This window comes from Peromyscus leucopus, chromosome X (assembly GCF_004664715.2).
Source record: "Peromyscus leucopus breed LL Stock chromosome X, UCI_PerLeu_2.1, whole genome shotgun sequence".
Taxonomy (NCBI): domain Eukaryota; kingdom Metazoa; phylum Chordata; class Mammalia; order Rodentia; family Cricetidae; genus Peromyscus; species Peromyscus leucopus.
Genome location: NC_051083.1, coordinates 53,787,800 through 53,814,705, shown reverse-complemented (window position 1 = coordinate 53,814,705; position 26,906 = coordinate 53,787,800). Strand labels below are relative to the sequence as shown.

The window sequence follows — 26,906 nt, the reverse complement described above, 5'->3', positions numbered from 1 at the left end:
GAGCCAGCATATCTCTGTGAGTTCGAGGCCAGCCTGGTCTACAGAGTGAGTTCCAGGACAGGCTCCAAAGCAACCCTGTCTCAAAAAAAAAAAACAACCAAAAAACCAGAAATGGACATTTTGAATGCAGTTATGCCTTAATTGTCTTTGAATTGCCAGTGCCCAGATCAGTATACATGGAAGGTGCTCAATAAATGCAAAGTGAATGAATAACAACTGAGTCAATGAATGAGTCAGAGCACAGCAAATCTTCTACCCTCCAGAAGTCTGCATCACATTATCCCCACAGGAAAAAAAGGGAGTCTTTATTGCCTCTATCTAAGGATATGTGTGTGATGTGCTAGATGATTTTATCACCACTCTGAGACCCTTTCATCTGGAATATGTGGGAAAGAGTGTAACTAAACAAGCACAGGGATGCCAAGTTCTAATGGTTCTATTAGATGTCCTTAAGGGCAAAGACATATTGGCATTGCCAGCAACACAGGCTATAAAGGAGTCACAGATGCCAACACAGTAAGAACTGAATTCATGCTCAAAATTCTGTTGGCAACCAAAATCATGTGTTGGCAATTGAGAACTAGTCCGTATCATTCCAATCATTTAGATCTGCCCTGTATCAGCAGCACAGTCAAGCCTGCGGACAAGGGTACTGTGTTCTCGGGTTCCAGCAAGTCACTTCAACCTCTGAAGGCAAGCTACTTGACCTTCGTTTCCCTCAACTGAGAAGTTAGCTAGACAAGGTGACCTGGGCTCATCTGGCTTTTCTTCCCCACTGTCCATAGCCAATCAATGTATGGTAACAAACCTGATCCTCAAATGCTTCCCTAATTTAACCACTTTTCTCCATCTTTAGCCAAAGCCAAACCACCTTGTTCAAAGATTACATCAAGAGCCTCAAAATCAGTCTTTAGCCACGTCACTGTGTGTGTGTGTGTGTGTGTGTGTGTGTGTGTGTGTGTGTGTGTGTGTGTGCCTTTAACTAGGCTTTATGCCACAGCTTACACGGTCCCCTTCCTGCGCTTCCTTCTTGTCATAGTCTCATCTCCCAGCCTCTGGCTGCTGTACTGTCTGGGATTGTTTTGCTATAGTCTGTGCTAGTTTGAATGTAATTGGCCCCCAGGGAGTGGCACTATTAGGAAGTGTGGTCTATGTGTGGGCTTTGAGGTCTCCTTTGCTCAACCTATGCTTAGAGTGGAACACAGTTCACTTCCTGTTGCCTGCAAAGCAAAAGGTAGTTCCTTCTCCAGCACCATGTCTGCCTGCATGCCACCATGTCCCACCATGATGATAATGGACTAAACCTCTGAAACTGTAAGTCACCCCAATTAAATGTTTTCCTTTTTAAGAGTTGCCATGGTCATAGCATCTCTTCACAGCAACAGAAACCCTAAGACATACTCTATGAAGTTGGGCCAGTACTTAGCCACACTGAGCTTCTTTGGTGTCCTAAAACTATCAGCTCTCCTCCTCTCTGTCTGTCACAGTCTCTCTCTGGGGTTCAGTGTCAAGGAAATTAAGTGTCAACTCCCAAAGCAGGTCGTCCCGTCTGTCAGTCCCACTGCTCTTTTCCTTCAAATTCTGCAAGGTGTTCGATGGAACACTTCCATTAGCAACCGTCTTTCTTGCCTACAATCTTCATGAGGGACAGGACCACACCCTTCTTGTTTTCTTCTATAGTCTCGCACCAGGTGACAGGCAGGCACTATCAGAATACTTGCTGAATAAACGACAAGATTTAATACTGATGCTGGGCATCCTTCCAAATCCAATTCTCTCTGAATGTTTCTGTCTTGCTGTCCCAAGGTATCCCTTTGGGACCTTTAAAAACATGTCATCTGCACATTTGCCGTGTCAGCAGCAGGATGGCACTGCTGATCTTTGAGACAGAACATGTGACTCTGGCCCATGGCTCAGAGGACAGAGTTGGGGTTGGCCACTAGGTCTGAAACTTCTATGATCATCTTCTAGAAGGGTGAAACCAAACACATAAAACTGAAATGGAAAGTAGAAAATGCAAACATATAACCACATGGATGCAAAGAGAACACCAACTAGACCAAGTATGGGAGCAGGGCTTTGGTAGGTGGTAGGTCCCTGTGTGGCCCCAAGCCAGCAGGTCTAGGACAACATCCTCACCTTAACTGGAACAGTTGAGGACTTTCTGGTGAAAAACCCATCCTATCTTCCTTCAGGATTGATGAAACATGAAGGTTCATTAGCTACTAATTGATTTTAGTGAGTCACTTAGACACAGGGCACATGAGCTCGCCCTGTCTGAAGTCAGAGACTTGGGTTTCTGTGGCTGAGTAACTGAAAGCGGAGTTGGAGCTGGGGGTTTGCTTTGGCTGCTTGAGAGGTAGGTCTCTGAAAGAAGCCAAGCCCTCTGCTGACATAATGAGGCACCCAGCTTCCTCCAAATCCTAATTATTGCTCTGCTAAAAATATTCAGTAATGAGCATGATCAGAGAACCTTTTTTATCATGCTTTTCAGAATTGCAGCATTTGGTTATGGAGCTATTTTAAGAAGCAGCAAAGCACATGTTAATAAAGCAACTTTCAACAGTAGTAGGCACTATCAGAATGATAATGAGTAATGTGGACCTTACAGTCTATTTTATCTCAGCTCCATCTTTCCATCCAGCTTTGCTAGAGAATTTTGACACTCAGTTCTGACAAACAGAGCCCAATGTTGTACTGCTTAAATTATACTCATGATATCTCTGGCTTCATTTAAAGTGATTTTTGACTTTCCAAATAAACCATAGAGCATAAAATCTGCATGTGGGTGCTCAGATAATTTCTGAGACTCTCTCTTACACAGTGGCCACTCTATGGCCTTCTTTATGTATATTCCAACTAGATCTTTATAGTAATTCTTCCTCCTAGTGAGGAGTTGGTGGAGCAGATTCATGGACCATAAGGAAGGATCTCTGTGCAAACAAAGTCACATACCCTTAGTCTTGGGTCTACACTTCTAAGGAAACAAAATGCCACCTAACTCTTCACTTTAGAAAGTGATCTGTGGTGAAGGGTCACATTGGTAAGTTGCCCGTGTTCCATTGCATGGCCTCATGGGCAGCACTAATTGGACTCAGTGGATTATATTTTTTAAAAAGATGAGGACATGAAGGTAGAAGATGGAGATATTGGGGGGGGGCTTGGAAGGCTATGGAAAGTATTTGGATTGGCCATGGTCAAGATACATTGTATACATGTATGAAATTGTCAAGGGATAAATTTAAAAAGCAAATGTTTTAGAAAGAGATACACACACATATAGAAAAAAAGCATACAGAAAAATAACTCTTAAAAGAGGCCCACACTCCCTTGCCCTTGAATTTGGGTTAGCCTCAGTGACTTGCATATACTAAAAAGGTTATATATGATGGTGTGTGACTTCCAAGGCTAGGCCACGGGAAGCCTTATGGAATCTATTAAATTTGCTTGCTCTGTAGATAGTTGCTCCCAGCCTTCATGCTGTGAAAAGCCCAGGCAACATGGAGACAATGTATTGGTGCTCTAGGGACAAGCGCAGCTGAGCTCCTGGCTTACAGTTGGATGACTGCAGCTCCTATCAGCATCTAGCTATAACTATTTGAAAGATTCAAGCAAAAAGCTCTCAGCCTATGGTCAAGGGATTGCCTAGCATATGGGAAGCTCTAGGTTTAATTCCCATTACCACACTAACACACACACACACACACACACACACACACACACACACACTAGGCATGGTGGCATATGTCTTTAGTCCCAGGTCTTGGGAAGCAAGAGAAGACCATCTCTGGGAGTTCTAGGCCAGCCAAATGTGCATAGTAGTTTCTAGGCCAGCCAGAGCTACAGAGTAAGAGTCTGCCGTTATGAGAGAGAGAGAGAGAGAGAGAGAGAGAGAGAGAGAGAGAGAGAGAGAGAGAGAGAGAGAGAGAAGAAGAAGAAGAAGAAGAAGAAGAAGAAGAAGAAGAAGAAGAAGAAGAAGAAGAAGAAGAAGAAGAAGCACTCAGCCAAGACCCCTGTTAAGACCCTGGCCCACAAAAGTCATGAACAAAATCAGCCTTTTAAAATCACTACCTTGGAGGCCGGGCGGTGGTGGCACACGCCTTTAATCCAGCTCTCGGGAGGCAGAGCCAGGCAGATCTCTGTGAGTTCGAGGCCAGCTTGGGCTACTAAATGAGTTCCAGGAAAGGCGCAAAGCTACACAGAGAAACCCTGTCTTGAAAAACCAAAATAAAATAAAATAAAATAAAATAAATAAATAAATAAATAAATAAATAAATAAATAAATAAATAAAATCACTACCTTGGGAGTAATTTTGTTATTCCTCCTTTACTAGAGACCACTCACCCAGGAAGGAAACTACTACCAAATGACCGAGGTAGCTAATGAATTCTTGAGCAGCAATTCAGTTAACCTTGGGGTCTCTTAGCTGATCTAAATCCCTGCTCTATTCTCTGATGCTGTTCTTAGGGAAGGAATAGTTGGCTTGCAGCTCAGACCGTAAGAAGGTATTTATCCCCCATGGCATGACCCATCATGATGTAACTCATGCACCAACCAGGTTTTTTCTCATTCCCCTCTGCACAGTGTTTCTCAGCTTCTCTGCACCTTTCCAAGTTGGAAACGTGTAAGATTTCTTTTCTTTGAACTCCTTACAAGCAAGGTTGGGACTGAAAAGTGTCAGGCCCCTAGGTCTTACCAAGGTCTCCTGAGTCTAAGGGTGTCCTTGCAAAGAGGATGGATGGATGGTTCAAACCTGGCTATTTTGGTGATAGTGGATATTCCAACACTCCATATATACATGGTGTAGAGCTAGAACAGCTATCGTTATGCTTGGCTGTATGCTGTGGTGGACAGGAAAATGCCTCACCTGCTTCCTTTATATGCTTATAAACATCATCAGAACCAGCAGAGGAATATGGAATGTCATCATGAGCCACAAAGTCAATCTGTTGAAGAAAGACAAAGAGGACATTACCACTGGCGTGGAGGGGCAGGTTTATAGATTTGAAAGAAGCTAATGACTCCTTCCCTCTCCACCCCAGTGCCTTTTAAAATAAAGCAGTTATAGAACGCTGTCCTCTGGACATAACAAGCCATTAACCATCTTCATCAGAACAGTGGTGACAGCTTTCAAGAACCCCTCCAGATCAGCACCACAGAAGCAGTCCCTGTCATCTGAGTCATGACACCAACTTCCATCTGGACCTCCTCTCCAAGCCATCCCGTGGTCATGTGGGCTGTCCTCCTGGGATGGTTAATCTTTACTGTCAACTCGATGAGATTTAGACTCACCATGGAAACATCTCTGAGCATGTCTGTGGGGGATTCTTAGGTTAACTGAGTGGGGAGATGCACCCTGAATGTGGGTGGCACCATTCTATGGGCTTGGCTCCTGGGCCAAATAAAAAGGAGAAATTGACCTGGGCATAAGCTTTCATGGCTCTCGGCTTCCTGACTCTGGATGTAGTGTGACCAGCTGCTTCTTGCTTCTGCTCCCACACATCCATTGTCATGATGAAATGTATCCCCTGGAATTTACAAAATAAATCCTTCCTTCCTTCCTTCCTTCCTTCCTTCCTTCCTTCCTTCCTTCCCTCCCTCCCTCCCTCCCTCCCTCCCTCCCTCCCTCCCTCCTCCCTCCTCCCTCCCTGCTTTGGTAAGGTATTTTGTGGCAACAATGAGACAAGTAACTAATATGCTTTCTCGAACAATTTTTCTTTGGTCTTCATGCCTGCTAATCTTCACCTCTGTTTCCTACTACACCAGGTAAACATTCTATGCACAGCTTTTAAAGTTGTTTACAGTGAGCCTTTATCCACCACGAGAGGCAGTTTAGATTAATAGTTTAATTTGCCAGGGTATCATTCCTACCTACCACTTACAAGTTATAAAACTCATAAACTGAAAGGAGGAATTTAATCAGGATTTCTCAACCTCAATAGCAGTGACAGTAGGGGCTAGATAATTTGGGGGTATACATGTATAGGTGTCCTGTGCATTGGAAGATACTGAGCAGCATCTCATACCTCCACCTACTAGATGTCAGTGGCACCCCCTAGAAACGACAACCAAAATGTCTCCAGACAATGCCCTTTGAGGTGTAAATTCAAGGAAGAATTTCTATATTAAATGATATGTAACAGTGCTTAAAAATAGAAGCTTATACATGGTAAGTATTCAATACATGTGTTATTATTGTGGTTGTTACTAATTCTATCCTCAGTACTCAAGCTTAGTTCCCCCTCTTCAATGAATAATAATAACAACTCAGGGTAGCCATGATACTGAACCCACTTTATATAATAACAAAGTCCTTTGCACAGTCCTGGGCATATGGTAAAAAATAAATGGCATTTATCATGGTCATTATTAGTATCCTCTAAAATGCCTGTCATATGTTGACTATATACAATATATGCTAAGTAAAAAAAGTATGATTACTGCTAGTAAATCATATTGTAGTTTTTTCTCTTTTCTTTTAATTCTCACCAGGAAATTGTCTCCTCTGCTATTACCCATGCACATTTATCAGTGTTCTCTATTCTCTTCTGCATTGCGAATTTAAAAATAGAAAAGAAAATTCTTAGAACAGCTTAATCTTATTTTTTTGTGCTGCTTATAAAAGGAAAGAATAGCTCCTAGTGTGGGGCTGGTAGGGAGATACAAAGAACATAATTTGATGCAGATCAAAAGAATGTCTCATGTTTTCAACTAATAAAAATCTTATGTCAGTAGGAATCTCAGAATCACAAAATCACAGCTATAAAGTTCTTTCCTTAAAGCTTCACCTCTGACCACCCAGATGGGATGTGTGTTCATTTGTTCCATGCCTAAGGATGCCTGTGAGTCTGTGAGCACCAACAAGGATGCTGGCACAATGGCATCCTTGGAGCTCCTGCCACAGGCCAGCCAGTTTTCCAAGTGTTTTGCTCAGATTCTTTCATTAGCTCCTTAAAATGGCCATGCAAGGAAGACAGCAGTCTCATCCAGTTCTATAGATGAAGTAACTGAGTCCAGTGTGGTTAAGAGTCTTGCTCATGGTTCTCTAGTTAGAGGAGGAGGGAGGCAGCATTTGGACCTGGCTAGCCCAGCTCTAATACCTGCACTCAAGGCAAGGAGAAGAAGGCAGTCCTTAGTTTGGGACAAAAGAGAGGTGTTACATCAAGTGATGCCACATGTCAGTCCCTAAAGCTTCCCTTTCTAGAAACTGGGAGAGTCTCTAGGTTTCCTGCAATCTCGGCTATAGAGCCAGAGTTCCTAATCCTGTTACAGAGAGAAGGTGACAGAAAGAGAAGTACCTTGTGTTTTTCCAGGAACTCTGGTGTGAGAGTCCATGGGGCATCTCTGATGACTTCGTCCACATAGCGGCAGTGTCTGAGAGCTTCATATCTCTCTGCCTCATTCATCACAGTAAAACCTTTGAATTTGTGAGTAAGGTCATCGCTGCAAACTGAAATGGGCAAAGGTATTAAATACTGTTGCCACCCACCCTGTGGTATACCTGGTTTCTTGGGCAAAACAAAAGGAGTGTGCTTTCACTAGTTACTTGGCATCATGGAACTCATTTTTTTTCTTTTTCACAGGAACAAAGGATTGTGAGAGGAAAGCAAACCTAAATCCACTAGGAATTAAGAGTTTCATTTTACTGTTAATTATTATAGCAGCATTCTCTTCTGAGGCTTTTATCAAAATTATTCTGCACACTATCTAATGTGACTTTTCTATCTCTTCATCCTCGTGGCTCACCCTTTGGTGAATGTTACTATTCAGAAATGAAATGGCCAGATGAAACCAGATGAAGAGACAACAGAAAGAGAGAAGATAAGCTGAGGGGCCTACACTGTACAAGGTCAGACCAATAAATTTCAATTCTAATTCTTTCACAAAATTATTGTACTTAGTAACCCAGTTAAGAAGCATGTGCACTCGCGCGCGTGCGCGCGCACGCGCGCGCGCGCGCGCACACACACACACGGAGGGAGGGAGAGGGGGAGAGAGAGATCTATTCCCTGGATAGAGATCCAGTCACTACACATTAGGCTACACCACGAAGAGGTGAGAGTTATATATCAGAAGATCTTATCGAACAGAGTTCAACCTTCCCATAACTTCCTGTCCTTTCCAGATCTCAGGTTCTAAAGCCCTTAAATGGGAAAAGTAATTTCCTTTACCTTCAGCCTCAGAAAGGTTTTCATTTTTTGAAGATTTACTTAAAAGTGTTTTAAAATGAACTAAGCAAAAATCATACTTACTCGCCTACATTTTGGTTGGCTAAGGTGGATTTCCTAGTGTTTCCTGTGTGCCAGGAAGAAAGGCCACTACAAGTACAGTGTTTATTTACCCGGGTCCTATTGAGCATCTTGCTGAAACTGGTCAGAGATGCCCTCATTGCTTCTTGCAATGAGATTTTTTTCCCCCTTTGAAGTATTATGTACACACTGTAAACTCTCTGATCTTAAGGGTAGAAGGTAGTGTTTACAGACAAAACTATCCTCTCTTTTCTGGAACTAAATCATGTTCAATTCCCTGAACCAAATCTGGCCACAGAGTAAGTGTAGCCAACTGCCATGCTCAGCATCCAGAAAACTTGCCTTTATAGCTCCTTCACACATTTAATATCCAAGTTATTGTTTATGGAAACATTCCTTTGGCCTTGGTGCTCTCAATTAAAGGATACAAAGTTTCAGTGAGACTGGAGGAACATTTTAGTGATCTAGTGTATTGCAGGGTGACCAATTAATGATAAAGCCTGGTCTACTTTAAAATTTCTAAAACAGGGCCGGGCGGTGGTGGCGCACGCCTTTAATCCCAGCACTTGGGAGGCAGAGCCAGGTGGATCTCTGCGAGTTCGAGGCCAGCCTGGGCTACCAAGTGAGTCCCAGGAAAGGTGCAAAGCTACACAGAGAAACCCTGTCTCGAAAAACCAAAAAAAAAAAAAAAAAAAAAAAAAAAAATTTCTAAAACAGATTCTAAACACTCTCACAACTGTAAGATGATGGATGTGTTATCATATGGGTATAACTACTACATAATTACCTTGATTTCTATCATGTATATATAGAGCAAAGCACCAAATTGTATCTAATAAATATACACAATTATTATGTCAATAATAGTCACGTGTCACTTAATAACAAGGGCAAGTTCTGAGAAGTGCACTGCTAGTTGATTTCATGACTGTGCAAACACTACAGCATGTATTTATACAAACTTAGATGATACAGGTCAATAACTAGATGTTGCCTTTTGATGCAACCAAAAGACAGTAAATACAAGATGCACAGGGATGCTGCCCATGTAAGACTGAATAATGTTTTACAGTAAGCTATTTAAACCAGTAGGTATACTCTAAATTAACAATAGAAAGCAGAGCATAACAGGGGTTTGGTGGTACATACCTATAATCCCAGGACCAGGAGGATCATGAATTTGAGGCCAGCCTGGGATACATAACAAAACCCTGTTTCAAACACAAAAACGTATGGTATAGTAAATACTTAAGCCAATAAGACAGTTGTTTCTTATCATTATCAAGCATTGTGCAGTGCATGTAACTGTATAGACTATTTTTTGAGGTGGGGACTCAACGTATAGCCCAGGCTGACCTTTCAGTTGAGATCCTCTTGCCTCAGTCTTCCAAGTTTCGGAATTATAGGTGTGCACCACCATGACTAATGTGGCTGCTTCATTTTCTGATGAATAGTACCTGACCATAGTAGATTCTTAACAAAGACTGTTGAGTGAATTAATTGTGTCTGATGCATAACAATGCTCAATAAATGTTGATTGTTATTTTAAATCAATAAATGTTTATCAGCAGGTACACTTTGACAACACATATGCACATGCGACTAATGAATCTGTAGGTACACACACACACACAAAAAAACACCTATATAGCTCTAGTATATTGATATCTTCTATAAGTACTTCCTGAGATGCTTTCTGTTGTAGCAGTTTAAATTATCAAAACATCAACTGCATGGCTGAATCATCCAAGGAGCTTATGAAATAGAAAGATGTCTGAGTCAGACATGGTGGCACACACCTTTAGGCCCAGCACTCTGGAGGCAGAAGCAGGGGGATCTCTCTGAGTTCCAGGCCAGCCTGGTCTACATAGTGAGTTCTAGTCCAGCTAGGGCTACATAGTGAGACCCTGTCTCAAAAGAAAAAAAGAAAACGTGTTTGTGATCACTTATTTATTTCCCATTAAGTCACAATGATCCTTTGGCTCCCATAGCCATTTCTCTCTATTTTTACGATCACACAGGAGTCAAGGTCAGCTTACCAGAACCACTGTGTTTCAGTCACTTACAGTAGGCCACCATCAAACCATGGTGCAGTCTAGAAAACTGTATTAGCTGAGTGTGCAGTGGAGGAAGTAAGTAGAAGCAGTCGGGGAGGCGTTACCTATGTGACTACATCGCCTCCTTTGTCCATGTCTGGGATTTGTAGCCCTTTCAATCAGATGGGGAAAACAATTTACCTGTTGGCAATGTTTTTAGTGTAAACGAGCCACCCTGACCACTGCTAAATTTCAACTGGAGTGAAAACCAGGCTATAATGGCTAAGTCTGTTGTAGTATATTGCCATAGCTGCATGTGTCATGGAATGTTCTTTATCTGGCCAGCATAATCTAGAGGTAGCACTTTTTTAGATGGTGAAATAAATCTAATGAATATTTTTAAAATTCTCTCTCCCCTCTCCCTCCCCCTCCCTCCCCCTCCTCCCTCTCCCCCCCCCCTCTCTCTCTCATGTGTGTGTTCTCTGCTCCTTGAGGTTTTGATTTAGTGGGTCTCTGATGAGGTCCACACACAGCTCTGTCTTTGACAAGCTTCATGGGTGATTCTGATGCTTATAACATTTGCAAGTCCCCTGAGGCATAATATGAATAACTTGAGTAAAGAGATCTGCTTGTCTCTAAATCATCCATCATGGTCAGAAGCAGGAGAGAATGTGGGAGGGGGCAGGTAGTAGGGCCATAATGACTAGGCATTAATTCACTGATTGTTCCAGCTTTTGATTCCATAAATAGGAACCATTTATGGGCTACACTATTCTATTTCAAAACAGATCTAGGAGTTTTTAGATGTTCTATTAGAACTTTATTAAGATACCACATCAGGAATCATATTAAGTAGAAATGGATTTCAGCTCTGTCAGTTTTATATTTCAGAGAGCACAAAACTAGGTCTGGCCCATAACCCCCCCTCCCCCTTTTCGAATCTGCACCTGAGCAGTTTCATATGACTTTTACATGACCAAGATAATGGCCTCCTGATAGACCGCAAAGAAAACAAACATCCTGTTTACGGCAACACACGGCTCCTTTCATACTCAGGAGTGACCTCAAGAAGCAGCTGAGCATGCTGACCTGTGTTGTCTAAACATTAATTACGCCCATAGCAGCATTGTTGTTCTTGAATCTTGGCAAATGCACTCTGACAACCAGATGGAGAACTCCAAGCAGTGGTATCCCACGGATGAGTTCTTTGTACTCTCTGGGGGCTGGTGCTGCAGCTAACCCATCCTGGTGCTCACTGTGCTCAAAGTGAAGCACGCTGCAGGAGAGAAAAATAGCACAGGGCTTGCCTTTTGGACCCCCAGAGACTCAGATTCTAATCCCAGCTCTGCTCCTCTTTTACCGGGAAAGTTGTTCTAATTGTCTGGTCTTTGAAATAGGGTGACATTTTGAGAATTCAATTTGATGATCCACAGAACGAAGAGTAATGCTTTAAAATATTAGCCATGTATTGATAATAGCAATAATGTAGGACCATTGGTGGAAATATTCCTTTGGGCTTTGTGCTGTCTCTCCCTTACCCTAACTCCAATTGCTTGTCTGGGGTTCTTGTTACTAACTCCTTGTACAAGTGCTAATGTTCAAGATGCTGGTCAACAGGTTGCTTCCTGGCTAGAGCTCCTTGGAGGACTTGTATAAGAGAGAAGATAATGGGCTGGAGAGATGGCTCAGAGGTTAAGAGCACTGACTGTTCTTCCAGAGGTCCTGAGTTCAATTCCCAGCAACCACATGGTGGTTCACAACCATCTGTAATGAGATCTGGTGCCCTCTTCTGGCCTGCAGGGATACATGCAGATGGAACACTGCATACATAATAAATAAACAACATAATATTTTAAAAAAAAGAGAGAGAGAGAGAGAAGATAACAAAAGAGAAGATTCCTTCAAGCAATGGTCAAAGGGCCAATTGTCTATGGAAACCACAAGAAGGAGGGCTAGAGGCCAAAGGGAGATGAGAGATGAATGTCTCTAGCAATTGGTATTGACATCTGGGTGCAGACGTCAAGTCCCTCAGCTGAGAAAGGAACAATGAATTCACTCTCTGCTAGTAATTACACGGTGCTGGACAAGGAGGGTAATGGAGAATGTGAGGAGTAGGAACCCCCTGTCCTGTTTTTACAGACATTTCAGACACTTTGACTGCAGAATGAAGCAATAAGGACTGAGTTTGAATTTCTCATCTACCATACAACATGGAATCTTAGAAGAATATGGTTTTTTGGTTGTGAGCCTAGCCTTTAACGGCTGAGCCATCTCTCCAGCCCAGAATATGGATTTTTAAAGAACTATTTTCACTGTTGTTTATATTTTCATGTTACAAGGGGGATCAAATCTGGAGCCTTCTGTATACTAGACAAGTGGTCTACCATAGACCTATACCCTCAGCTGTATAGGAATACATAATTTTAATTAATAAAAATACAACAAAGCATAAACCCAAGTTTGTCAAGTAATATTTACATCTACTGTACTCAAAGTTACCATATAGGAGTAATAGTATCATGTTTATTATTTCATTTTGTCCCCTTTGTTTGAGGTAGAGATAGGTGTTTGGTGAGACTTTCCCCTTAAAAAAATGTTTAAGCCGGGCATTGGTGGCGCATGCCTTTAATCCCAGCACTCGGGAGGCAGAGCCAGGCGGATCTCTGTGAGTTTGAGGCCAGCCTGGGCTACCAAGTGAACTCCAGGAAAGGTGCAAAGCTACACAGAGAAACCCTGTCTCGAAAAACAAAAACAAAAAAAAAAAATGTTTAGGCTTAGAGCTGGAGAGATGGCTCTGTGGTTAAGAGCACTAGCTGCTCTTCCAGAAGACCCAGGTTCAATTCCCAGCACCCACATGGAAGTTCACAATTGTCTGTAACTCCAGCTCCAGGGGATTTGACACCCTTACAGATACACATGCAAGCAAAACTCCGATGCACATAAAATAAAAATAGGTAAAAGAAAAAATGTTTAGGCTTTAAAAAAATCTTCTCTGTTGCAAATTTTTAATTTATTAAGCTGCACCTTAATATTAAAATGGATAAAACAGTACTTTGTAAGTGGCTGTTCTCAGTTCATTAAAATGCTGCCAACATGGTATGATTGTACAGGAAAAAATTCAAATAATTACTGGTTGTATGCTTAAAAATCACACATGCAAGTATTGTAATCATAATGGAAATATGGAAGTGTCTGTTACTAAAGTTGAAAAGTAATCCACAGTACTTCGAGTTTCTGATCCTTCAATGAATTCTTTCTGGAGGCCAGTGAGATGACTCAGCAGGTAAAAGCACTTGCAGCCAAGCCTGACAACCTGAGTTTGATTCCTGAGACCTATGTATGTTAGAAGGAGAGAACCATCTCCTACAAGTGATCCTCTGACCTCCACACATGTGCCATGGCACACACATGCCTACATACACACACACACACACACAATAAATAAATAAATAAATAAATAAATAAATAAATAAATAAATAAATGAATGAATTCTGCTGAACACCAAAGACTTCCACCAAGAACCTTTCCATGTACTTGGACAAACAACAGTGGCTTTGTGAATGAAACCTTAGCTTAGCATCACTCAGAGGACTTCCTACAACAAATCTACCTGTAGATGTAATTAGTATGACACACCCTTTTAGTTCACCACATGCATTTTTATGTGTTTACACATAAGCTCGAGAGTCACCCATTCAACCAACAAGACAGAATAGCTTTTCTTTAAATGTGTCCTAACTTTCATTAGGCTAGAGCTGTGTGCTATTAAATTAAGGTTTGTGACACTCTGAAAAGATAATCTAAGACAAAGGTCTCCTTGTACTGGGTACACATAGCCTCAAGGGAATGCAGAGGTGGCTGGGTACTTGAGAACAGGGAGCTTTAAAGGAACCAATGTCCAGAACCTCAACTTCTAGCAGTAAAATTTCTTAAAATTAATATGCCAGAGGAAGTCTTTATATCTGAAACTGCCCTCATCACAGTTTCAGAAAGGAGCACCATGCAAACCTCACTATGGAGCACTGCGAAGGGTCAGGGTAACACTTTAAGCACAAACTTTAAAGATCATGTAGCGCACCAGGGACCTGTAGAGCAGTGTTCTCAACCTTTCTAATGCTGCGACCCTTTGAGACAGCTCCTCATGTTGTACTGACCTCCAGCCATAACATTATGTTCGTTGCTACTTCATAACTGTAATTTTGCTCCTCTTATGGATTGCAATGTAAATATCTGATATGCAGGATATCTGATATGCGATCCCTGTGAAAGGGTCCTTCGACTCTCAAAGGGGTTGCAACCCACAGGTTGAGAATCACTGCTCTAGTGCCTGCTTGTCTTCCCCTCCCCATACACACACTTTTGTTACAGGTGAAAGCTGGTGTTAGGAACCCAGCAGAGTAGAATGGAGAATGATGCAAATTTTGGCCTAACAATTTTGCTTCTGCTTCTCTCGTGTATTATCAAAGAACACATGGATCTTGAGGGCCAAGGTCCAGGAATTCAAAGCAAAAGGAGCACTGGAAAGAAATATTGAATGTGAAAAATAGCTCTTTCATGTAGTTAAGGGTAAGCATTTTTCTAGCTATTCTCAACACTCATATTGAATCCTAAAAATGGCTTTTCTCTTGTAGTTAAGAGTAAGCATTTTTTCCAGCTATTCACTTCAAAATCACTTTAATAAGGCAAAGCTGTATAGGCTGCTACTGCTACATCTCAAAAATGTATCTGGAATATTTTCCAGAATTATAAAATTTTTAAGATACACTGGAATAAAGGCCTGGGTAAAACATTTACATTATTTTTATATGCATTACATTATATTTTACATGCATTACTTTAAAGGAAGATAAAAGCTACTGTATAATTTCCCATCATAAAATATTTCATTTACAGACCTTATCTAATTTCACCTTCTAAAAAGTTTGTTTTCTACCTCTTCATGATAAAATTTAAAGTTACCTACAATTTATTTTTAGTAATATGCCTCTTTATCTCTTTAAATACATAGGAAACTTTTGATCATGGTACCTAATAAAGATAATTGAGTTATTTCTGATATTTACATTTGATTTTATGGAATTATTCCCGAAAGCCAAACATTACAATCACACACACACACACACACACACACACACACACACACACTCACACACACACACACTCACACACACACACACAGAGTATTCAAAGAACGAATAACATGCCTTTTATTTTGTTTTATTTATTTGTTTATTTATTTGAGATAAGGTTTCTCTGTGAATCTCTGGTTGTCCTAGAACTCACTCTGTAGACCAAGTTGGCCTCAGATTCAGAGATCCACCTGCCTCTGTCTCTGGAGTGCTGGGATTAAAGGTGTGCGCACAACACCTACCTCAGAATAACATGCCTTTAAAACACATATTTCTTGCTGGGTGGTAGTGGTGCACATCTTTAATCCCAGCACTTGGGAAGTAGAAGCATGTGGATCTCTGAGTTCGAGGTCAGCCTGGTCTACAGAGTGAGTTCCAGGACAGCCAGGGCTACACAGAGAAAACCTGTCTCAAAAAAACAAAACCCCCAAATTTTTTTTCTCATGTGAGACTCTGTCTCAAAAGGGTGGGGGCAGGGTGGGGGGCAGGATGGAAGACCAAGTACTGCCCTTGTAGAGGACCTGAGCTTCGTTCCCAGCACCCTCATCAAGTGGCTTACATCCTGGCTTACAACCACCTGCAACTTCAGCTCTAGGGACATGCAACACCTTTGGCTTCCACAGGTGCCCACACTCATATGCGCAGAATGCACCCTCCACACATACATGTACACATTATTAAAAATAGGAAAATAATTCTTAAATAAGAAAATCCTTATTTCTCTTCTTATAAATACCCTCTAATCTTATCTGTGAATTGTATCACATTGTAACAAATTAAGGATGCTGGCTCATTGTCTTGTTTATGATATTTGTTGCATCTTTATTATTTTAATCTTGAATGATTCTATTTTATATAGTATGTTTTATGATCATTTCTCAGTATTTTTCATAAAGTTTCCTGGAATGTATGGATATAGTTGATAAAATCCATTATGCTGGTTTCCAGGTTTTAGTAAATCTGACAATAAGGATTCTGTTGTGGGATATTTGTATACTCTGTGAATATATTGCTGTGATTGGTTTAATAAATAGCAGAATGGCCAATAGCTAGGCAGGAAGAGGTTAGGCAGGACTTGTGGGGACAGAGAGGACTCTGGGAAGAAAACAGGCAGAAAGACACCAATGAGGCACTAAAGAAGTCAGATATATACAGATCAAAGATAACCAAGCCACAGGCAAAATGTAGATTACAAAATATGGGTTAATTAAATTTTAAGCGCTAGTTGAGGGAAAGCCTAAGCTAAGGCCAAGCTTTCAGAATTAATTAATTATAAATCTCTGTGTCATTTGTGAGCTGGCAGCCCAAAGAAAAATCCATCTACAGGACTCATTTTGCCAATTAGATTAGAAGGTATATTCTGCAAATTCAGTAAGCTAAAATCCTAGCCCTAACACTTTGTTTAAAAAAATGTTTTAAAAGTAAATGCCAAAAACATTTTTTTTTTCAGAAATTGTTGGATTGGCAATGGTATAACGCAATTACCAATACTTCCATTTCCCCTCTCATTTTGCATGTATCTGCTTGAATAAGTTGCTTTCAAGAAGCAAGGGTGATAATTAAGAGCCATTTGATAAGTCTTGATAAAACCTTTTGTTATAATTTCCCAGAAAGGGAAAGAACAAATGACTCTAAAAAGCTTGTAAGAAATCTCTTTGCAGGTCAGACCATTTTCAATCCATTCTTTGCAAGAGATCTTATCAAACTGCTACCTGACAAACAAATAAGACGACTTTAGCGACGCTAATAATACATTGTTTTTGTGAGTTAGGGCAAATAGTTCAGAAAGAATACAAGGAATTGAGTGGTATCACTTTAACTAACTCCTTCCATTCCCATCTATACATTTGTGTGATCAAATATTTCAGTACTTACTACAGCAATGGAAACATAAACAAAATTATTGTTATACTTTGCCTCAATCTAGCAATAAGTTATATTCACTCACAGGTACATCCATAAATAAGAATATCCTTTTCATTTTATTAAGAGAGAAATTGCTGATCGAATTTACCTTTGTTTAATAATGACTTATCAAAAAGCATGGTGTGGTGCTTGGCTGTGTTCTGATTTACACACATATTTCTCTTTTAGAGATTATGACAGAGGCAACTAAAAGATTTATAAACACTAGGAAAATTATAGGCAAGAACAAATTTGAGGAGAAAAGGGGAAATTTATAAAGTATTCAAAAAATTAAAAGTTTTTTGTATCCTGTAAATGTATAATGGCACATTTCAAAGTTTTTAGATGCCACTGGAGGCATTTAAGTGGTTCAGAAACAAACATTTTATCTAACTAAATTAATTAATTTAATTGTTTTTGGATAGGCAGGGTTTATCGAGTAGCTCAAACTAGCCTGGAACTTGCTACATAGTCCAGGCTAGCCTCAAACTTATGATTCTCGCACCTTAACCTCACCAGTTCTAGTATTACAGGTATGTACCAGCATATCGGGGTATAATTTTGGCTTAGAATTTCAGTGTTATACTTTTGGCTCCTGGTGTGGCAGAGTTAGAGTTTAAATGTTACCACACCATTATAAAAAGTAAAAGGAAGAGCCTGACTTCCCTTCTGGACCAGAGACTTTCGGTCTAGATAAGAGCTTCCATCCTGCCCTGGAGTTCCTATTTGGACAAGAGAACTCCCATCTGGACAAGAGAGAGAGACTTCCTGAATCTGTCAGCTCTTTCTGAACCAAGTACACTGATTAGACCAAGAAGGAACCACAAGGAGATGGGCAGACGTCAAGGCAGAAGTACATACAACAAAATGAAGAGCAATACAGCATCACCAGAACCTAGCCCGCCTCCAACATCTAGACCTGAACATCAAAAATTGGAAGAAGCAGAAGAAAGTAGCCTTATGAGTAACATCATGAAGAAGGTAGAGGCTTGTGTAGAGGAAAAGAAAAAAAAATGGGAAGAACGCTGTAAACAACTAGAGGAAAGGGCAAACAAATTAGAAGAAAACAATAAAGTCCTGGAAGAAAACAATAAAGTACTGAAAGAAAATCATGAAAAAGCAATGAAACAAATAAAGGAAACAGTCCAAGACCTGAAAAGGGAAATTGAAAAAATAAAGAAGACACAAACAGAAGTAATGCTGGAAATAGAAAACCTGAGTAAAAGATTGGGAACTTCAGATGCAAGTATAACCAACAGAATGCAAGAGATGGAAGAGAGATTCTCTGGCATTGAAGATACAGCAGAAGAAGTAGTTTTATCAGTCGAAGGAAACACTAAAGCCAACAAAGTCATGAACCAAAATGTCCAAGAAATTTGGGACACCATGAAAAGACCAAACCTACGAATTATAGGGATAGAAGAAGGTGAAGAATACCAACTGAAAGGCACAGAAAATATATTCAACAAAATTATAGAAGAAAACTTTCCCAACTTAAAGAAGGAAATGCCTATGAAGATACAAGAAGCCTATAGAACACCAAACAGACTAGACCCCCCCAAAAAAAGTCCCCTCGACACATAATAATTAAACAACTAAATGTACAGAATAAAGAAAGAATATTAAGAGCAGCAAAGGAAAAAGGCCAAGTGACCTATAAAGGTAAACCCATCAGAATAACACCCGATTTCTCAATGGAGACTTTGAAAGCCAGAAGGACCTGGACAGATGTAATGCAGACACTAAGAGACCATGGATGTCAGCCCAGACTAATATACCCAGCAAAATTTTCAATCATCATAGATGGAAGGAACAAGACATTCGAAGACAAAGCCAGATTTAAACAATACCTATCCACAAACCCAGCCCTACAGAAAGCACTAGAAGGAAAATTCCAACCGAGGGAAGTCAGATACACACTTGAAAACACAGGCAATAGATAAAGCCACAACAGTAAACCCCAAAGAAGAGTAGTACACACACACACACACACACACACACTACCACCAAAAATAACAGGGATGAACAATCACTGGTCGTTAATATCCCTTAATATCAACAGACTTAATTCACCTATAAAAAGACATAGGCTTACAGAATGGATACAAAAGCAGGACCCATCTTTCTGCTGCATACAAGAAATACATCTCAAATTCAAAGACAGACACTACCTAAGAATAAAAGGCTGGGAAAAGACTTTCCAATCAAATGGTCTTAAGAAACAAGCGGGGGTAGCCATCTTGATATCCAACAAAATAGACTTCAAACTAAAATCAATCAAAAGAGATCAAGAAGGGCATTACATCCTCATCACAGGAAAGATCCACCAAGATGAAGTTTCAATTCTGAACATTTATGCCCCAAACACAAGGGCACCCACATATGTAAAAGAAACATTACTAAAGCTTAAACCACATATAAAACCCCACACATTAATAGTGGGAGATCTCAACACCCCACTTTCACCACTGGATAGATCTCCCAAATCAAAACTTAACAGAGAAATAAAGGACTTAACTGATGTCATGACCCAATTGGATGTAATAGATATCTACAGAACATTCCATCCTAACAAGAAAGAATATACCTTCTTCTCAGCACCCCATGGAACTTTCTCTAAAATCAACCACATACTTGGCCACAAAGCAAGTCTCAACAGATACAAAACAATTGGAATAACCTCCTGTGTTCTATCAGACCACCATGGTTTAAAGTTAGATTTCAACAACAACAAAAACTACAGAAAACCTACAATCTCATGGAAACTGAATAATGCTCAACTGAATCACCAATGGGTTAAGGAAGAAATAAAGAAAGAAATTAAAGACTTCCTAGAGATCAATGAAAATGAAGACACCACATACCCAAACTTATGGGACACTATGAAAGCAGTGCTAAGAGGGAAATTCATAGCACTAAATGCCCACATAAAGAAGTTGGAGAAATCCCACACTAGTGACTTAACAGCACACCTGAAAGCTCTAGAACAAGAAGAAGCAAAGTCTCCCAGGAAGAATAGACGCCAGGAAATTATCAAAGTGAGAGGTGAAATTAATAAATTAGAAACTAAGAGAATAATACAAAAAATTAATGAAACAAAGAGTTGGTTTTTGAGAAAATCAACAAGATAGACAAGCCCTTATCCAAACTAACCAAAAGACAGAGAGAGAGAGTATCCAAATCAACAAAATCAGAAATGAAAAGGGGGACATAACAACAGACATTGAGGAAATCCAGAGAATTATAAGGTCATATTTCAAAAACCTCTACTCCACAAAACTGGAAAACCTAAAAGAAATGGACATATTTCTGGATAGGTACCACATACCTAAGTTAAATCAAGACCAGATAAACTATTTAAATAGTCCAATAGCCCCTAAGGAAATAGAAACAGTCATTAAAAGTCTCCCAACCAAAAAAAGCCCAGAACCAGATGGTTTCAGTGCAGAATTCTACCAGATCTTCAAAGAAGAGTTAATACCAATACTCTCTAAATTGTTCCACATAATAGAAACAGGAGGAACATTACCGAACTCCTTCTATGAGGCTACAATTACCCTGATTCCTAAACCAAACAAGGATGCAACAAAGAAAGAGAACTGCAGACCGATCTCCCTCATGAACATTGATGCAAAAATACTCAATAAAATACTGGCAAACAGACTCAAAGAACACATCAGAACAATTATCCACCATGATCAAGTAGGCTTCATCCCAGGGATGCAAGGGTGGTTCAACATACTAAAGTCCATCAATGTAATAAAACATATAAACAAACTCAAAGAAAAAAAAAACCACATGATCATCTCACTAGATGCAGAAAAGGTATTTGACAAAATCCAACACCCCTTCATGATAAAAGTCTTGGAGCGATCAGGAATACAGGGAACATACCTAAACATAATAAAGGCAATTTACAGCAAGCCAACAGCTAACATCAAATTGAATGGAGAGAAACTCAAAGCAATTCCACTAAAATCAGGAACGAGGCGAGGCTGTCCACTCTCCCCATACTTATTCAAAATAGTACTTGAAGTTCTAGCCAGAGCAATAAGACAACATAAGGAGATTAAGGGGATACAAATTGGAAAGGAAGAAGTCAAGCTTTCCCTATTTGCAGATGACATGATAGTATACTTGAGTGACCCCAAAGATTCCACCCAGGAACTGATAAAGCTTATAAACACCTTCAGCAACAGAGCAGGATACAAGATCAACTCAAAAAAATCAGTAGCCCTCCTATATACAATGGACAAAGAAGCTGAGAAGGCAATTAGAGATACATCACCCTTTACAATAGCCACAAATGACATAAAATGCCTTGGGGTAACACTAACCAAGCAAGTGAAGGACCTATATGACAAGAACTTTAAGTCCCTGAAAAAAGAAATTGAAGAAGATGTCAGAAAATGGAAAGATCTCCCATGCTCATGGATAGGCAGGGTTAACATAGTAAAAATGGCAATCTTACCAAAAGCAATCTACAGATTCAATGCAATCCCCATCAAAATACCAACACAATTCTTCACAGACCTGGAAAGAATAATACTCAACTTCATATGGAAAAACAAAAAACCCAGGATAGCCAAAAGAATCCTGTACAATAAAACAACCTCTGGAGGCATCACAATCCCTGACTTCAAGCTCTACTATAGAGCTACAATAATAAAAACAGCTTGGTATTGGCATAAAAACCAACATGTGGACCAATGGAATCGAATTGAAGACCCTGACATTAACCCACACACCTATGAACATATAATTTTTGACAAAGAAGCCAAAAGGGTACAATGGAAAAAAGAAAGCATCTTCAACAAATGGTGCTGGCATAACTGGATATCAACATGTAGAAGGCTCCAAACAGATCCATATCTGTCACCGTGCACAAAACTTAAGTCCAAGTGGATCAAGGGCCTCAACATAAATCCAGCTACTCTGAACCTGCTAGAAGAGAAAGTAGGAAGGAGTCTTGAATGCATTGGCATAGGAGATCACTTCCTAAATATAACACCAGTAGCACAGACACTGAGAGAAACAATCAATCAATGGGACCTCTTGAAACTGAGAAGCTTTTGTAGAGCAAAGGATATGGTCAACAAGGTAAAATGACAGCCTACAGAATGGGAAAAGATCTTCACCAACCCCACATCTGACAGAGGACTGATATCCAGAATATATAAGGAACTCAAGAAATTAGACATCAAAATGACCAACAGTCCAATTGAGAAATGGGCTTTAGAACTAAACAGAGAATTCTCAACAGAGGAAACTCAAATGGCTGAAAGACATTTAAGGAATTGCTCAACATCCCTAATCATCAGGGAAATGCAAATCAAAACAACTCTGAGATACCACCTTACGCCTGTCAGAATGGCTAAGATCAAAAACACTGAAGACACTTTATGCTAGAGAGGATGTAGAACTAGGGGAACTCTCTTCCACTGCTGGTGGGAATGCAAGCTTGTACAACCACTTTGGAAATCAATATGGCGCTTTCTTAGAAAATTGGGAATCAATCTCCCCAAGATCCAGCTATACCACTCCTGGGCATATACCCAAGAAATGCTCAATCATACCACAAGAGCACTTGCTCAGCTATGTTCATATCAGCATTGTTTGTAATTGTCAAAACCTGGAAACAACCTAGATGCCCTTCAACTGAAGAATGGATAAATAAATTGTGGCACATATACACAATGGAATACTACTCAGCAGAGAAAAACAATGACATCATGAGGTTTGCAGGCAAATGGATGGATCTAGAAAAAATCATCCTGAGTGAGGTAACCCAGACTCAGAAAGACAAATATGGTATGTACTCACTCATAGGAAGATGCTAGATGTGGAACAAGGATGACTGGACTGCTACTCACATCACCAGTGAGGCTACCTGGAAAACGGGACCCAAGAAAGACACGGAGAAATGGATGAGATCTACATGAACAGCCTCGACATGAGTGGGAGCAATGAAGGGTGAGGGTCGAGGGAAAGAGAGCGGGAGATCCTAGCTGGATCAAGAAAAGAGAGGGAGAACAAGGAATAAGAGACCATGGTAAATGAAGACCACATGAGAAAAGGAAGAAACAAAGTGCTAAAGAGGCCCACAGAAATCCACAAAGATACCCCACAAAAGACTGCTGGCAACGGCCGAGAGACAGCCGGGACTGACCTACTCTGGTGATGGGATAGCCAAACACCCTAATAGTTGGGCCAGAAACCCCATCCAAGGACTGAGGAATCTGGATGCAGACATCCACGGCTAGGCCCCGGGTGGAGCACTGGGAGTCTAATTAGTGAGAAAGAGGAGGGTGTATATGAGAGAGAATTGTTGAAACGAAGGTTGGATAAAGCACAGGGACAAATAACCAAATGAATGGAAACACATGAACTATGAACCAAAGGCTGAGGGGCCCCCAACTGGATCAGGCCCTCTGAATGGGTGAGACAGTCATTTGGCTTGATCTGTTTGGGAGGCAGCTGTGTGTTGGTACCGGGTCCTGGGCTCGTTGCATGAGTTGGCTGTTTGAATCCTGGGACTTATGCAGGGACGCTTGGCTCAATCTGGGAGGAGGGGACTGGACCTGCCTGGACTGAGTCTATCAGGTCGATCCCAGTCCTGGGGGAGACCTTGATCTGGAGGAGGTGGGAATGGGGAGGTGGGCTGGGGGGAAGGGGAGGGGGGCAGGAAGGGAGAGAACAAGGGAATCTGTGGCTATTATGTAGAACTGAATAGTATTGTAAAATAAAATTAAATTAAATTAAAAAAAAGTAAAAGGAAGAGATAACTGAAAAACCAACAAACTGCTACCCAAGGGAGGAAGAGAAAGGAAGAAGGGGAGAGAGAGACAGAAAGAGAAGAGAGGGAAATGAAGAGAGAGAAAGGAAGAGGGAGGGAGAGAGAGGGGGGAAAGAATATGAATATATAGAATATATATCATGACTTACTAGACCAGAAATCCACAGGGAGAAACCTCTGAAGGCACCAGAGGCATCAAAATGTAAAGTGATGACTTGCCAAGGCTCACGTGGACCCACGCGAGAGTTTAAAATTCTAGGTCACATAGTTGATTGTGACCCACCCATACCAAACCACCTCTGAGCTGAGATCACCTAAACGACTGGAGCCCACATGCTGCAGAGGTCTTCCCAGGGCTCCAGTAGCCCAGGAGACTCCAGGTGGCAGTACTCGTCCTGGAGACAGGACAAAGGGAAGTGAACACGAAATCGTTTCTCCTTTGGCTCCCTTCATATGACTTGCCTAGTAGCCGTTGCTTTTACCATCTTGTCATTCTCAAAGAACTCCATTCAATAGTCACACGGTTAGCACCCTTAGCCAAATCTGCAAGTTTTCCCTCTGAAATATTTCCAGAAAGTACTATTTTTTAATATATGCATGAGGTAACATGATATTAGATACTAGAATGTCCTGGATTTTTTTCCTTCTTAGAGATCTCAAGGTTTATAGTGCCTAGTCCAATGTAACAGCATGGAAATTGATTCCAGTAGATGAGTATGGAACTAATCCCAATGAATGGATGTGCTGCTTCCAGAGCTACAGAAGTGATGTGCAGATCTCCACAGTCAAGTACTACATTGTTACCAAAATTGGAATAGGTAAGCCTTCTGAAGGATGAAATGTCAGTCTACATCAAACCATGTTTCTCTTTCTATACTCTGAGGAAGTAAGTCGGCTCCTTCATTGTGAACACAGATGGCCTGGATGTATAAATCTCCATTTCTTTATCACCACACTGTACTTAGGGTGTGCAAACAGTTAGGCCTATCTTATCAGCATGATACTGTCCTAAGTGCTTCAGGTCACACACAATTAAGTAGATAATGACCTTGTGCTCCACCGATCATCCTAAACCCCTTTAGTTCTCTGAGATTTGAAATCAGAGTAATATTGCTTTTTCCTTGATCATCTAGAAAATTTTAGAAACGTAAATTGGATCATGTCAAAAGTAGCAGGAGAAAAGCATTAATGGAAAATATGAAGTGGCTAATCTCTCTCTCTCTCACTCTCTCTCTTTCTCTGGTACAATGGTGTACAATCTCATGATGTAATTTTTCCTATGCTTTTAAATGTCACTTTAAATTTCAGGTAGTGAACAAGTGAGGTGGTATGGGCTGAACTGGAAACATTAACAATGTCAGGTTTTATTGATGGACATGTGAAAGGGATATTTTTCAGGAAGCATATTATAAGGGAGTTTCTGGACAAAGAAAATGCACTTCTTACCTCCTACCAACAAGTAGCTGTTGGGAAACAATGTTTTTGCTTGCATAAGTGCCCTTGCATGACCTGAGTGGAAGAGGTCAAATATTCCATCTGCATACACTCTAACAGGCCTGTCAACTGTGGAAGAAAGAGACACGGTTAACACAAGTGCAGAATAAGGGAGCCCTCCCATCAGCACAGTGCCATAAGTTTACCTACAGAAGACACAACATCCGCACATTGTCAATTTAACAGTAGTGCAGCAAATTGACTTTTTAAAAAATAGACTCTTCTAAAGGTGTCAAAATACAACAACAAAAAATCAAGAACCCAATTCACAGTGATACCTAACAAGGAAGACACAGAGCACTGAGCATTCTCTTCACCCCAGATAAAATCTAGATGTCTGAACCAGTGGAGTCTACCTGTTACTGGGAAAAGTGAGGCTCCCTTTTAGAGTTCTTCATCTTGTTAATTAAAGATTTTAGAAATGGACTCAGAAGGAGACCTGAGGACAATGTAGGATTTAGGGGGAAATCCTGGCAACCACCAGGAAGACAGATGAAAAAATAGTCCTACCTTTTAAGTGAGGCATGGAATAGAAACAGATGATTATTAAGAAAGGAAAAATCACCCTCCAGAATGGAAGTAAGGGGCTAGAGAGATGGCTCAGAGGTTAAGAGCACTGGCTGCTCTTCCAGAGGTCCTGAGTTTAAGTCCCAGCAACCACATAGTGGCTCACAACCATTTGTAGTGAGATCTGATACCCTCTTCTAGTATGCAGGCAGAACACGTACACATAATAAATAAATAAAATGTTTTAAAAGAGAATGGAAGCGAGCTGAATATAGACCCCAAAGCATCCAGCATGCAGCATATTTGGGGTGGGAGTTCCCTCCCATTTGAATCTGAGGCTTTGTTTTATATATGCTCTGTTCCTTGGACGGAGGCAATGGCAGGGTAAGAAAAGGCTTCTAATGTTTCTCTGTAAACTTTTTTCATGTTTTTTTTTTTAGATGGGATCTTTCTATGTAGCCTTGGTTGGCTTAGAACTCACTATGTAGACCAGACTGGCCTTGAACTCACAGAGACATGCCTGTCTTTGCCTCCTGAGTGCTGAGATAAAGGCGTGCGCCACCACATGCAGCCACGTTTTTTTTGCATATGGCTTTTAAAATTCCTATTCTTTATCACATACTTGGTGAGAACATCAAGACCTCATGAATGGAAGAGCTTGAAGAAAGACCTGAGTCCTGTTCTCAAACACAGTGATGCTTTGTTGTCTACTCAGTGCTCAGATTATTGCTCATCTTTCTTTCCAATTCCAAAGTTCATTGGTGGCCAAAGTGAGCTGTAATGCGGAT

General features: G+C 40.6%; 1 protein-coding gene across 5 annotated transcripts in view; it reads right to left on the bottom strand.

Annotated features, from left to right (window-relative positions):
• The window catches only part of Pcyt1b (phosphate cytidylyltransferase 1, choline, beta), a 100,210-nt gene that overhangs the window by 19,643 nt on the left and 53,661 nt on the right, over positions 1 to 26,906 (bottom strand). For all 5 annotated transcript variants that reach the window (XM_028881681.2, XM_037199449.1, XM_037199448.1 and 2 more), the window contains 3 exons: positions 25,564 to 25,680; positions 7,300 to 7,451; positions 4,869 to 4,947 (listed from right to left, as the gene is read on the bottom strand). In XM_028881681.2, coding sequence (XP_028737514.1) covers positions 4,869 to 4,947; positions 7,300 to 7,451; positions 25,564 to 25,680 — 348 coding nt within the window. The remainder of the gene's footprint in view (positions 1 to 4,868; positions 4,948 to 7,299; positions 7,452 to 25,563; positions 25,681 to 26,906) is intronic.